The 15,746-nt window shown below is 39.3% G+C and overlaps 1 protein-coding gene across 7 annotated transcripts in view; it reads right to left on the bottom strand.

Annotated features, from left to right (window-relative positions):
- The window catches only part of ADGRG2 (adhesion G protein-coupled receptor G2), a 157,309-nt gene that overhangs the window by 26,799 nt on the left and 114,764 nt on the right, over positions 1–15,746 (bottom strand). For all 7 annotated transcript variants that reach the window (XM_021007455.2, XM_021007458.2, XM_021007457.2 and 4 more), the window contains 4 exons: positions 14,764–14,830; positions 10,999–11,384; positions 7,214–7,385; positions 5,416–5,572 (listed from right to left, as the gene is read on the bottom strand). In XM_021007455.2, the coding sequence (XP_020863114.1) occupies positions 5,416–5,572; positions 7,214–7,385; positions 10,999–11,384; positions 14,764–14,830 (782 nt within the window). The remainder of the gene's footprint in view (positions 1–5,415; positions 5,573–7,213; positions 7,386–10,998; positions 11,385–14,763; positions 14,831–15,746) is intronic.

Genomic DNA, 15,746 nt, shown 5'->3' with positions numbered 1-15,746 from the left:
AGGAAGACACTGAGGTTGTGAACCTCAGTGGCCAGAAGGATGGTGGTGCATTTTATTGTAATGGGAAGGTTAGGAAGAAGTTGAAGATAAGACACATGCACACACACACACACACACACACACACACACCCCATAGAGGCAGAGAGACAGAGACATAGACAGACAAGAGAGGATGATCATGGGGACAATCTGCTTGCGATAGGAGGAGATGGGTTTGAGGTTCATGTACAGAGGTTGGCCTTGATAAGAGTTTAGAATGAATAAGGACATAATTGGAAGTGATACAGGGGAAATATGAGATAAAGAACTAGGGAAAGGAAGATACTTCAGGCAAATAGTCTGAATTTTTTTTGTGTGTGTGAAAATATGAGGCAAGGTCCTCAGCTGAGAGCTTAGGTAGAAGAGATAGTATAGAAAGCTTGAGGAGACAGAAGGATGTTTGGAACTATTGCTGTAGTGAATGGGACTGAGAATCAACTAGAGAGGAATAAAAAGATTGTCTTGCTGCTGTGAGGGCCCAGTTGAGATTGGATAACAAATGTATATAGTGGACCCAGTCAGCATTGTTTTGTAACTTCTTGCAATTTAGTTTAATAGTCCATGAATAGGAGAGGAAGTGGAAGGGTGTGAGTCATCCAGGGCTGGGTTTGACCAAGCAATAGGAGGAAGGGATTTTGCATTAATTAAGCACCTATTGTGTGCATGACACATGTGCTAGGTACTAGAGCTTAGTTAAACATTTAAGACAAAAACTGACTGGTAAATTACCTCAGCAGATTAGCATGAGAGGTACATTTTCAAAAAAGGGGCTCTCATTCTGCTATTTTCTTGCCTTTGCCTCCTCTGTAGCAGTTTCCATTTCAGGCACTCCTATGCCTTTATAGTCTCTTCCTATATCAAAACCTGTTCTAAGGAAAGAGTTTGGTTATCTGTTAATTGTACTTTACTAAGAGAGGGGGGATTCCTTTTCCCAAGGTGTATTTGCAGTTTAGAGGCATGACACTGTCTTCTCTCCAGTCCTTTGCCCCTTTATCCTACAGGAGACCTTGCCGTGACCTAAACTTTGATTACTCCCATCATTTACTGCTTTTGTTCCTACTCATGTGTTGCCGAATGAAGCTGGAGAAAATCATGAAACTGGTCCACTGCAAGTTTATGCTATGTAATTTCAACTGAACGTTCATTGCTGGTCTTTTCGCTCCCATCATCGATTCATTATCTCAACCAGCATAGTAGCTCTTCCAAACCTTTTCATTCATCCTCAAACCTATAGATCCCTTTTATTTTTTTTGACTAGGTAATGGGGTTAAGTGATTTGCTCAGGGTCACACAGGTAGGAAGTGTCAAGTGTCTGAGACCACATTTGAATTCAGGTCCTCCTGACTTCAGGGCTCGTGCTCTATCCAATGCACCCCCTAGATCCTTCTTACTTCCACTCTCTCAACTGAGACACTTGACTTATATTTTACTAGAAGAAACTGAAGCCATTTGTATAGAATCTCCTCTTCTCCCTATTTCTCATCTCCCCAAACCCAGCTGCCTTCTGCCACTATTTTCTCCTTTACCCCTATTTCACATGAAGAGGTGGCCCTTCTCATTGCCAAGGCAAACAAGTGACCTCAATCCATTTCATCTTTTCAAGCAAATGGCCCCTTATATCATCCCCCTCTTTTTTTATCTTCAATAGCTCTAGGTCTACTGGCTATTTCCCTACTGTCTACAAACATCCTATGATTCACCCATCCTTAAAAAAACTCTCATTTGATCTAAGGCTAAACATTTTGAGAAGGCTGTCTACAATAGGGGCCTCCACTTCCCTTCCTCACTCTCTTTGCAGTCTGCTATCTGATCTCATCATTCAACTGAAACTGTTCTCTCCAAAGATATTAATGATTTCTTTCATATATTTATTTATTTTGGCTAGGCAATGGGGTTAAGTGATTTGCCCAGGGTCACACAGCTAGTGAGTGTTATGTGTCTGAAGCCAGATTTGAACTCAGGTCCTCCCGACCCCAGGGCCAGTGCTCTATCCACGGAGCCATCTAGCTGCCCCTTAATGATTTCTTAATTACCAAATCTAATGACCATTTTCATTTGTCATTCTTCTTGACCTCTTTGATCTATCAATCACCCTCTTCTCCTTGATACTCTTCTATCTAGTTTTTTGTGACACTGTTCTCTCCTGGTTCTCTGTCAACTTGTTTGCTGCTCTCTCTCCTTCGCTGGATCTTCATCTAGTTCATGTCCACTAATGGAGGTGTCAGGGGGCCAGAGGGGAGGTCTCCTAAAGCTCTATCCTAGGCTCTCTTTTCCTTCTAAATGATTTCATTTGGTAATCTCATCAGCTCCCATGGTTTAAATAATCATCTCTATGCAGATGATTCTCAGATCTATTTGTCCAGCCCTAACCCCTCTCTTGAGCTCTAGTCTCCAATCTTTAACTGTCTTTTAGATATTTTGAACTGAATATCCCATAGACATCTTAAACTCAACATGTTCATGTTAAGTCCAACTCATTATCTTTCCTCTGAAACTATCCTCTCATTCTAACTCCCTATTACTATCAAGGGTACTACTATCTTCCTAATCCCTCAGGCTTGCAACCCAGGTAACATTCTCAATTCTTCACTTTCTCTTACCCTCCATATCCAATCAGTGGTCAAGTCCTGTTATGTCTACTTTTGTAAGATCTCTCAAACATGCCTCTTTTTCTCCTAGTACACTGTAACCACTCTGGGGCAGACCCTCATTACCTCATTCTTAGACTATTGCAAAAGCCTCTTGATAGGTCTTTTTGCCACAAATCTCTCTGTATTCCATTCTATCCTTCACTTAGCTGTGAAAGTAATCTTCCTAAAGCACAGGTCTGTCCATGTCACATTCCTCTCTTCCCCTACATCCAATAAACTCCATTATTTTCCCATTACCTCCAGGATCAAATATAAAGTCCTCTGCCCTCCTCAAAGCCCTTCATAACCTGCCCACTCCCAAACTTTCCAGTTTTCTTACAGTTTACACCCCCCAATATCCCAATACTGTGTGACCCAGTGACAACAGTCTCCTTGCTGTTCCTTGTGTAAAAAAATTCTGAGCATCTCACTGACTCTCTCTCCTCATCTCTGCCTTCTAGCTTCCTTGGCTTTCTTCAAATCTTTGCTTAGATTCTATCTTCTGTAAGAAGTCTTTCCCAGTCTTCCTTAATCATAATGCCTGCCCTCTAACATTATCCCCAATTTAGCACATATATATGCATATATCTATATCTATGTATGTATATATATATGCATATATATATATATATATATATATATACACATATATCTATATATGTACATAGTTGCTTGCATGTTGTCTTCCCCATTAGATTGTGAGTTCCTTGAGAGTAGGGATTTGCTTTGCCTTTTTCTGTATCACTAGAGCTTAGAAAAGTCTCTGGTATATAGTAGATGCTTAATAAATGCTAACTGATTTGATTTAGATGGTGAGCTGGCCTTGGAACCAAGAAAATTAGGATTCAAGCCCTGCTTGTAGGCTTGAACCCCATACATAGGCTGCATGTTCATAGGTAATTTTCTTAACCTTTCAGTGCTCTAGGCAACTCTCTAAAATTCTAAGTTCCAGAGAAGCTGCTGGTAGAGGGAGATGCCTCACTGGGGCATCTTTTATACCAATGGAATCACAGATCCAGTCCCTATCCTTATCCTATTTGCAGCTTAAACTTTACCTTTCATTGAAGAAGAAAAAAAACCAACTTTGTCTTTTGTTAAGTTAATTTCATGCCTGGGGAATAAGGGAGAAGCTAGTTTGGATGACTAGAGTAGTCTTCCTGACTCAGGAAATGGCAATGCATATAAGTAGCCACTTATTTATAAGATGAGTTTCATTTTCAACTCTACAAGCATTTATTAGGTGTCTACTGTGTAGACACCTAGGGCAGCTAGGTTGTGTAGTGGATAGAGCTCTGGGCTTGCAGTCAGGAAGACTCATCTTCCTGAGTTCAAATCTGGCCTCAGCTACTTAATAACTGTGTGACCCTGGGCAAGTCACTTAACCCTGTTTGCTTCAGTTTCCTTATCTATGAGATGAACTGGAGAAGGAAATGGTAAACTGCTCTAGTAATTTTGCAAAGAAAACCCCAAATGGGGTCACAAAGAGTTGGACATGATTAAAAAACAGCTGACTGAACTTTGAGGAAGCACAGACCAAAAAAAACCCCAAACAAACAAACAAGAAACGTTCCCTGGCCTCAAGGAGTTCACATTCTACTGCTTTGGATACTCAATTAAGCACCATAAAGAAGATGTAGTATACAGAGAATAAAACAGTAGATAGTGTGTTAGGTTTAGATTCAGGAAGTCTTGAGTTCAAATCCAACCTCTGCATGACCTTGGGCAAGTCACTGAATGAATGAAAAAAACATTAATTAAGCTAACTATTTGCCATCCTCTGTGCTAGGGATACAAACACACACACACACACACACACACACACACACACACAAAGAGTCTTTGCCCTCAAGAAGTATGGGTGTTTTGTTTTGGAAAGGTGAAAAGCAGGGAGTGGGGGTCACCAGGTAGGTAACAAGATGGCCTGGTTGGATGGCTGGATAGGATATGAAGCTGAAGAATTGGTCTGTTGTCTAGGGCCACCCTGTAGATATCCTTGGCTAAGCAGCCTGGTTGTCATACATTCTGGAAACAATGAGATTGGTCCTTAGAGCTCCAAAGATAAGTAGATTCACTTTACCAGGGACTTCAATATGCTTAAGTTAATACCAAATATTTCTCAACTAAGTCACAGGCTGGTTGTGATCTGTGTTGCTAGAGGGAGTTTCCACATTAGAAGTTCCCTACAGTCACAAAATCACAGACTTTTCAACTATTTGCATATGGGGGATGAAGCAAAACAACCACAAAAATAAAAGAAAGAAGGAATATTTTAACATTGACCGGGAACAGAGGATAGCTGTAGGAAGGTAGTAAATGACAACTGTGGACAAATCATCTGTGTGGACAGCAATAGCGATAGCAGTGGCTTTTTTCTTTATCTCTCTCTCTCTCTTTGTTTCTCCTTCCCTCCCTCCCTCTCTTCCGTCCTTCTTTCCTGCCTTTCTTTTTTAGCAAAGGTTTCAAATGGTGATGAATCTAAGAGGTGAAATGTTGAGTAACAGTTTCTGCAAATAAGGTCCATCAAGTCAATGAACAAACTTTGCAGGTGCCCTAGGTAGGAATGACTGTTTCTTCACTCTCTAACCTTAATGTGCCCCCTCCCCACATACCATAATCCAAGAAGCACGTTGTAAAATAATTAAGTATAATAAACAGCTCAAATTATATTGAAATAAAAATTGTACTGAAATAAAATGATATAAGCTAAAATGTTTCTACATTAAATAAAAATCAAGGTACTATTTACCTGAAGATTTGAAGGATCTTGGGCAGCAAAAGTAGTTTTGGCAAAGGTGCTGGCATTGGCTTTGATCACAGCCAGAGCCAAAGAAGGTGAGGTAAAACTGATGGTCTTGTTTGAAAAATTCAATTTCAAGCCAATATCAGCCACTACTTTTAACAACCTATCATAGAAAAGAAGACAGTTCAGAATTCAAATCCTCCTTGTTTCTGAGATCATTAATCTAAGCAGAATTCACTTTCCCAGATAAGAGTATTTCAAAACTGGGAGAGACTTCAAAGGTCACCTAGACCAGTCCTTAGCTGAGGCATGAATTACCGCTAACAACAAAAAGGGCTGGATTTGTAGTCAGATGTCCTGTGCCAAGTCAAGTCTTTGCCCCATTATCTGTGTGCCTGGGAAAGTCCCTTAACCTCTCTGGACTTCAGTTTCTTCATCTGCAAACCAGGAGTTTGGACTAAATGGCTTGTATGACATCTTCCAGCTGTAATTCTTTGATCCTACAATCTTTTACCTGTAGACTCTTCAAATATTTGAAGACATTGATCATGTCTTCTTCCCACCCTACCACACCCCAACAAACACATATGTGAGCACCAAGTCTTTTCTTGCTAGAGTTAATATGGAGGAAAAATTGGAACCATAATCATTTCACAACATCTTGATGGACTAACAGTGTAGAAATCCCCTGACCACCAGGTGGCTTTATAGAGGATAGTAAGGAGGAATAAAATTAAACAAGCTATATGAAAACAATAGTTTTATCCACTGTTGTAACCACAACTTGTTGTCCTTGGATAAGAGACACACACCTTCAGCCTTGTCTAAATGGTTACCTCAACCCCTCAGTTTTGTCTGAAAGGATTTCTTTCAGAATTATAAAAGTATTTGGTCACCTCCCTTTGTCTCCTACACTTGAACAAAATATTTGTCTTCTCATTCCAATAACAAACCTTGTCAGCTGCATGGCAAATATTCCCTTAGAAATCCTGCTTTTCTCCTTTAGATGATTCCCTCTTTTTCTACCCCTCCTCCTGTGAAAGGTCTTACTTATCTATCCTAAGTTGTCACAGAATGCTACTGATTGGCCAGGTACATAAGTAGGCCTAAAAAGTTATAAAAATCAAATAGGTATCCTAAGAAGTTAAAGTGCTGTCTTTTTTTTTTTTTTTTGCTTAGGCAGTTGGGGTTAAGTGACTTGCCCAGGGTCACACAGCTAGTAAATGTCAAATGTTTGGTCTTGGGCCTGATTTGAACTCAGGTCCTCCTGACCTCAGGGCTGGTGCTCTATCCACTGCACCACCTAGCTGCCCCTGCTATCTGTCTTCTTCTTTAGCATGATAATACACTTCTTTGCTTTCAGTTTGGCCTCCTATCTCTGACCCAAAGTCATTGGACCCTAATTGATGGTTATGCCTTTCCCAAGAGGTCTAAGTCTTCTGGGCTAAGAAAATTCTCTGACACTAAACATCCCCAGTTCTTGTAACTGCTTCTCATGCTATCTTTGGGTTCCTTTAACATCCTCGAACGTACTTCAGCTTTTTAGAACTAGAAGAGATGAAAATTAATGTAAGTTAGAGGAGGAAGGGACCAGCTTGTTAATGTCCTTCCAGAGGCAAAAGCTCATCCAGATTGAGTCTGGGGGCAGATTATATAGTAAGACTATCTTTTTTCATGCTCTGGAGACTGTGCTTCTGTAGGTATCAATACTATAGACTTAGTATTGGTACAGAAGATCATTTCTCAGTTCTTTATCTCCTGAAGAAGTAACCTGGATTCTGTCAGTTCAGAAGCCAACACATACCTCTGAGACAAGGGGTTGAGTAGGGCTGGTGGGGCGTGGAGGAGTCTGCTCACTTCACGGATCATTTCCTCTGCAAGGCTAGGCTCCAAGCTGTCTGAGTCCAAAGACTTTTCCATCTGAGATACTTTGTTCTCAATTTCAGAGGCACTTATGTCACTGGTGGTAAAGTTTTCTATGGCAAAGAAATAAATCTCTTAATGCAATAATCATGTATTCAGTAGTGAAAAATTATCATCAGAAATTTAGCTAGGCACAGGAGGAACAGATGTCAGTTTATGACCCAAAGGAAAAGTGAGGTTCTGGGAGGAATCAGAGAAACAGTTCCTCTATACTTCATGTGGCTGAACTTCAACATTATGTATCCTACTTTGTTCCCAAGAAGTCAACCACTAGAAGGAGAGGGCAGTGGTCTGCTTCCTTACCCACTATCCAGATGCTAGATAGACCTTACAAAGCTTTTTCCAAGTCCTTTCATTACTGCTTATACCCACTACTTACTCCTTCTGTATGTTAAGGAGTCTTTGCACACTCTATGTGAATTTAAGGAAAGTAGATTATACTCTTCATTAGAGCAACATTCTCTCTACTAAGAGCTAGGGAATTGACCAAGCTGTGGTTTAGGGTATGGGGAAGGGGTAGAAAAAGGAAATGGCCCAACAATACTGAGATAAGTCCCTTGGGATATAACTCTCTCAGGGGAATAAATGGGGATAAATAGTGGAATGATTCTATAGGTGAAAATACTAGGTGCAGGTCAGTGGTTCTCAAGCTTTTTTTTTTTTTTGCTCATGGTATAGTATTCTTTGCCATGAAGAATTATGGCATGTTGAACAGTGAAGTTGGCAACAAATGAGAATTTTTGGGAAGTTGTGCCTCCAGACTAATTATCTGGGCCTTGGAATTTCTCTGTCTGTCTCCTCTCTTACCTCTCCACCCTCTTCTTTCTTTACATCTTTAAGTTTTGCACTGCAGGAGGTGGTTATATCCCTTGGCATATATAGCAGCTATTATGATTTTCCCAAAACCAGGAAGAGCAGGCAGCAAAATTTGGCTTGGGGGTGGGGTAGGATGGAGATGGAACCTAGGACTGTGGAAGTCTTAGAAAGGGGAACTGGGGTGAAACGACACTTGGAAATAGATAAAAGTTTGCAACCCTTAACATTCAAAAGAACATTTTTGTTTTCTTTGGGTTCTGGTGGTTCATAATATTGACAGCAAACTTAAAAGGAGATGAGTTTATGATGAAGAAAAAAAATAGGTGATTTATAATTTTTTATGTATTAAATGGATAAATGAACAGCAAAATTTTGCAGCACATTTCTGTCACAGCAGAACTATTAGTTTAGATTCCGTGTGGAAAATGGAATAAACATTTCAAAATCCACACTCCAATTTCCATTAGAAACATTGTGATCCAATGGGTATTAATACTTACATATTTGAGTATGCATTCAAGTTAATTTAATTTAGCAACTTAGTATAAGCCACTGTGGAAAAATAGAAAGAAAATATTACCCTTGTCTCAAGGAAGTTTGCAATCTATTAAAAGCTTCTTTGTGTGTGTGTGTGTGTGTGTGTGTGTGTGTGTGTGAAAGAGAGAGACCGAGACCAATACAGAGCAGAGAGACACCCACCCACCCAAAAGACAGAGACCCTGAACTGTTTATATCCTTATATATACTAGTTAAACCTATAAAGAGTTTTTTTCCTCCAGATCAATGCAAACCTTGTGTAATTGAGAATATTTTGAAAGTACCCAAATGGTTAACTTTAAAAGCCAGTGAGAATGACCCAGGAAAGGTAATAGGTCGTGTGACATATTCTAACTTTCTTTAATTTGAGCTGAATTTTTGTTGTTTTTTGTGCCATCTCATAGTCTTGAAAATCAATACAGCGCCTGGAACAAATGCTTATTGACTGATTGGCTGACAGCCTGCTTTGTTGTTGTTGAGTCATTTCAGTCATGTCCAACCCTTTGTGACCCCATTAGGGGTCTTCTTGGCAAAGATACTGGAGTGATTTGCTATTTCCTTCTCAGCTCATTGTACAGATGAGGAAACGGAGGCACATAGGGCAAAGCGACTTGCCCAGGGTCACACAGCTAGTAAGTATCTGAGGCCAGATTTGAACTCAGGAAGATGACTCCAGGCCTGGCACTCTATCCACGGTGTCACTTAGCTGCCCTGATATTCTGCTAGTTTGGATTTTTTCAGTTATGTGAAGTTGCCTTTAAATTCTGTTGGCTTCTAAATCCAATTTGTTAAAAGAGAAAGGGGCAAATCAGAAGGAGTTGTAAGTTATAAATAGAAGCTCACGATTTCAGGCAGGATTTTAACAAACCCTGCAGAGGGACCCTATGGTCTCTTCCATTTCTGATCTGTGAGTCAATCAGTGTAAGTACATTTAGCTCAGAGGACAGGACAATTGACTCTTATTTCCCTGCTAAGCTCTCTGGTGCTGACAGAAAACTTGGCTTTTTTTTTTCCATCCACCAAATGGAACAAATTCTCCAAGGAAAGTCCAACTGTCACTCACTGAATTTAAAATTTGGAAAATATTCACAATGGTTTTGGTTTCCTTCCCTGCTCTGTTGCCTCCTTTTTCTTTTTTCTGCAACTTAATAAATATCTAAGAAGACAAAACATTTGCTTTTCATTCAAATAGCTGTCACAGATCAAGAGTATTCTTGGGATTTTAAAAATAGCCATTTATAAAAGTTTACCTCTCACTTCCCTCACGAAGAAAAGGAAACCTTATAAGCAATAGCTGCTCTTGTCAAATGATGTGTCTCTTCATTTCAAAATGAATTCCCTATTATCTTAGTCAAACAAGTCAAACTCAGCTATATTTGTATTTTAGGAATGATTTCATGGGAAGAAGATTTTAAACAAACTTAGAGTGTTGTAGTAAGATATAATAGCTCCTGTTTCCATAGTACTTCAAGGTTTGCAAAAAGCTTTACATGTATTATTCATTATTTTCACAACAGCCCTGTGAAGTAGGCAGTATTATTACCCCCATTTTACAGATAAGGAAATTGAAGCTAAGAGAGATTAAATGATTTACCCAGGGTCACACAGCAAGTAAGTATTTGAGGCAGGATTCAGACATATTTTTTCCTAACTCCAATTCCAACATTCTGGGTTAATTTAATAATTTTATTAATAATGCCAGGATGGTCATTTAGCTGTCTCTCTTAGACTCAAGACCCCTCGTGGGGATGGGCTCACAGTTTATATGCCTTTGGAAGAGCAGGTGTTACTGAGGGTGGCAATCAACTCTGGTTAACAGAGAAAATGAGTATTACAATGAGCGGGTGGGCTATAATACAGTGATGGTCTTGGGGTACATGACTTAGATCCCCCAAATCTTGGTCACGGAGACTTATCAATCTATGTGACCTGTCTGACAAAAGAGAAAATGAACACTTTTCCCAGACCTGTTGGAGTAAACGCAATGAGCAGGAATGCACCCATTAGCCCAAACTTAGAATTTTTTTTACTGTCATTGATTAGATCTCAGCCATCTCAGCCGGGTAAGTGCTTTAGAAAGACTTCCCACACTGGTTAGTTTCTGGATGAGGAAGTAGAAAAGGGGAAAAGCCTTGGTCCCAATAAAATAATTAGTTATTAAATACAAGAGAGAAATAATCATTTCTTATACCACTGTGGAATCTCGTTCCCTCAAGAAAGGAACCACATGGTTTAATCACAAAAGTTACTAGCCAGTAGGCTAACTGCCCCAGTATTTTATGTTATAATCTTAGCTTGGCTTTCCATACTTACCTGTAATTCCATGAGGTAGGCTAGTTGAGGGGTCAGTAACAGAAGTAGAGAGGGTGGTAGACAAGACTGAAGAGTTAATAGAAAGAATTGTGGGGGAAGATGTTGTTTCTAGGGTGGTTGACGTGGAATATTCTGGTTGCGGCAGTCCAGTGGCAGTTTGACTGGATGGTTGAGTGGGAGAAATATGAATATCCCAGGTTGCAGACTGAATGAAAGGTGTACGAAGTCTATTCCCAGATGATATATTTGGAGGAATGAAAATAGGAGTAATTTTAGAGGAAAAAGTAGCAAGAGGAGACACTGGAATAGATTTGCCAGGAGGAGGAAAAACTGGACTGGGTAGATGACTGGTATCATCACGACAGACGACGAGGTCTTGTAGAGCACTAAAAAAAAGAAAAAGAAAAAATCCAAAAAAACCAACATGAGCCATGGTTGAAGGTTTTAGAGAACCACCTCTAGCATACCAGTTGGGACCTCTTAAAATTTATTACAGTTGGGGGAGCTGGTGGTAGAACTCTGCCATGCCCAACCTCTATTCCTACATCTTCTGCTCCCTCTGCCCTAACACTCAGAGGAATGAACCAAAGCCAGAGGCAGCTAAGTGACATAGAGAATAGATTGCTGTACTTGGAGTAAGGAAGATTCCAGAGTTTAAATCTTGCTTTAGGCATTCAAACTGTGTAACGATGGGTGAATCCCTTAGTCTTTTAGCCTCAGTCTGAAAAATGGGGATAATACTAGCACCTATTTCCCAGGGTTATAGAGAGAATAAAATGAGGGAATTATTTGTAGAGCACCTTGCAAACCTTAACATGCTACACAAACCTAGGCTATTTATTATTTCCCAAATATTTTGACAGAACAGTCAGGTGAAAGTAACAACAAAACACCCGTGTATTTTGCCTCTTTCCCCTCCAATTCCTTCCTTCTTGGCATATGCTTAATTACTCAAAGAGCAACCACATGCTTCCTCTTTCAAAAGTAGCCACCCATTATATCAGGATTGGCTGTGATGATTTGCCTGGTTGCTCACATACAAACTGTGATGGCTTTCACTTTGAACTACAGCATTTCAATACCAAACATTACATAAATTAATGAGATATATATATATATATATATATATGTGTATATATATATGTATGTATGTATGTTTATATGAATATATAAAATACTTTACAAAGTGCCCTGCAAACTTTATATAAATGCCAGCTATTGTTATTATTGTTTTTTAAAATTCATGATACAAAATGTCTAATGTGAATATAATGCTACTACTAGTAAAGTACCTCTTGCCCAAGTGACTCTGGGTAAGTCATTTAAGCTCTCAGTCTTAGTTTCCTCATCTATAAGATAGGATAATACTGGTACCTACTTTACAGATTTGTTGTGAGGCTCAAATAAGAACATATACATGTATGTATGTATATAGACATGTATATGTGTCTGTCTGTATACACACACATATATATTTATAGATAGATGCAAACCTTAAAGTGCTATATAAATGCTACTATTATTATTAGTTTAATCTTAATCACCTCTCTCATAGGTTGCTGCAACAGCTCTTAACACAGTGCCTGTGTTTAATCAATATTTGTTGAATTGAATCGAATAAATTCCTAAATGATCTCCTAGCCTCAATTCTCCCCCCACTTCAGCCCCTCCTCTACACTGAAAAGTGCTTCTCTATGCTTCCGAAGTTATTTTCCTTAAATGTGTCACTTCTCTGCTCCGCAAATTCTAGTGGTTGTCTATTGCCTCTAAGATAAAATATAAATTCTGTCTGGATTTAAAAATCCTTCACAATCTATCTTTCCAACCTCCCCATATATTATTCCTTCTCCCACACTCCAACAAACTGGCTTTTTCTCTGTCCCTTACACCTAATGCTCCATCTTTCATCTCTGGACCTTTGTACTGGCTGTCCTCCAGACCTAGAATGTACCCCCTTCTTACCTTTGCCTCACAGAATTCCACTTTTTCTTCAAGATGCAGTTCAGGCACCATGATCTATATGAAGCTAATAGCTCCAACTGCCAAGGCTCTCCCTCTCAAACTACCTTGTATTCAAGTATTCCGTCTTTATATTTACTCTTTATATACTTATATCTACTTGTTTAGAATGAAAGCTCTTGAAGAATAGGGATTGTTTCATTCTTTGAATTTATATCCCCAGCTCCTGGCACAGTGCCTGGCATATAATAGATGATTAATTAATGTTTATTGATTGATTATCATACCCACTTAATTTTAGTGCTTGATGCCATTGAAACTGACTGGAAGCTAGATCCAGGGAGTTGTATGGCATGTCATCCTTCCTGGAGGCTGTTAAAATGTCCCAGCACATGGCTGGTCACCCTATAATGAGAAAGCCATTGGCTAGTTGGGCATCTCAGACACTGTCGAATGAGCTAACACTCACCAGAAATTAGCCCTCAAGATTTCCAGTGCTGCCATGACTTAACAGTACTTGCAGTAGAGTGAGGACCCTTGGATGATGGGAGCAGCAGGAGTAGATGGAATTTAGGGAATTATGAGGATTTCCCATGCTTCCAAATAGGTTTGCATTCAGTAATAACACTGGTTTGCACCCCTGGCTCCAAGATTTCTTACATTGACTTGATGGGGTATGGCCCCCTATGAACTAAGGTGGACTCAGGGCCCTAGCCCAGACATAGAGCCAAAACTCTCTAACCATTCCCAATGATTTCTAAGGGCACTGTAACCTCTACTACTTTGTCTTCAGAGTAGTTACATTATCTTAATTAATCTTATTGATTGAGAGGCAACATAGCACAGTGAGTAGAGAGCCAGCCTCAGAGTCTGAAAGACATGGAGTCGGGTCTTGCCTCTGATACATATTGATTGTCTGTCCATGGACAAATCATTTAAGCTCCCAGGGATCCAGGCAGCTTTATAACACTGTAAGGTGCCGAACAGTAAGAAATCTGCATTGAAATAGGGGGAATATTAACAAGTTCACCTATGCTAGTAAAATCATAAGCTCAAACCATATAACCAAATCTTACTTGATCACAACTACATGCTATAAGCATTATTATTCCCATTTGACATATGAAGAAATGGAACCTCCAGGCAACCCAATTTCCCCACTATTATATGGGTATTAGTGCCAGAGCCCAGATTGGCTAGTAGGTCTCTAGGGCCCTGGTTCAATATTCTTCCCACTATATAATTGTATAATTGCTTGCTTCCTAAAGCAGTTCTGGAGTAAGACCTACCTGACATTATAGTGGATGCTTCTCAGATGGCTATGATTCCAATCCTAGCCCAGTCCTAGAGCCTCTATAGATACCCCAAGGACCCTAAAGTGTAGAGAAGAAGAGGCCTCCAGCATACCACTGACCACACTCAAATGGCATTTGCGTTTCATTACAGCGGTTGCTGAAGATAGATGAGCACACTTGGGAACCCAAGGCTTTCATATACTCTTGAAATTTGTCACACATGAAGTGGGTTGGTCTTTTCACTTCCTCATCATGCTACATTCCAATCCTGAATATAAATGACTTTTGGATTATCTGTGATTTTTGGATAATGTGGCCTATGTGTTGCTTTTATTGGTACAGATAATTGGCAGTCATAGCACTCATGCAACACAGACAACGACATAGCATCATTTTAAATTAAAATCACTTCAACATGCAATTCCAGAAACTTACCCATTGTTATTAGAGAATAATGAAATCAGATATTCTTTTTCTATTATGGAAAGTGATAGAACTTTTGTTTACATACCATTGCAATTCTTTTAATTCTTTGGGACTCGAAGGGCAATGTGCCTTGAAGGAGCAACAGCACTGTTCTAAATTGTGCATGAAGGAAAAGAATATGGATTCTTATTAACCATCTTGAATTCAACAGAGTTGTTTACACAAAATACACTCATAGGATTAATGATATAGAGATGTAGGGGACCCTAGAGGCCACTGAAACCAACTGTCTCATTTTACTGATAACAAAATTGAGGCATAGAGAGGTTATGTGGTTTGCCTAGGGTTATACTGTCAACAAATATCTCAGGCAGGCTTTAAATCCATGTCTTCCTGACACTACATCTGTGACCTATTCATTATTCCATATTGCCTCTCCATTAGGTCTCATGAGTATACTGTGATAGTATTATATAGCAATCTGTAGTGTAATAGAAATAGGTTGTGTTGATAGAATGTAGGCTTTGTCTTTGTATTCCTAGAGCCTAGCACAATGCCTCATAGATTATTGTGCTTAATAAGTGCTTATTGGTTGATTGATTATATAAGGTGGATTCTAGTAGGCTGGTTTTTTTTCCTTAGAATTATTTGGATATTTAAAAATAATAACATACCTGCTATCTAGCACATGTTCTATGGACATATGAAGAATTCTTTATTTCCCTTCAGTAACTGTGTGTGGTACAAAGGAATCAAATTTATTCCACCTACAATTTGAAATATAAATTATGTTTTCATAGTTAAACTAAGTGTACAAGAAGTGAAACTGGACCCACGATTTCATTGGTGTAGGGAACTCCTAGGTGAAGAAATTCTTTCTAACAATGTAGGTCACCACCTGCTCTCTAATTTATTATCTTAGAGTTTTGTCTGGTATACTGAGATGCTGAGTGGCTTTATAAGGGTTATATAGAAACATATGTCAGAGATCAATCTTGAATCAAGACCTCCTGGCTTGGAGGCCAGCTCCCTACTCAATATGCTATGATGCTTTCCATAACACAAGTT

This window comes from Phascolarctos cinereus, unplaced genomic scaffold, assembly GCF_003287225.1.
Source record: "Phascolarctos cinereus isolate Bilbo 61053 unplaced genomic scaffold, phaCin_HiC Scaffold_726;HRSCAF=1367, whole genome shotgun sequence".
In the NCBI taxonomy this organism is placed as follows: Eukaryota; Metazoa; Chordata; class Mammalia; order Diprotodontia; family Phascolarctidae; genus Phascolarctos; species Phascolarctos cinereus.
The sequence above is the reverse complement of the archived record's forward strand: the minus strand, read 5'-3'. Positions and strand labels throughout refer to the sequence as shown.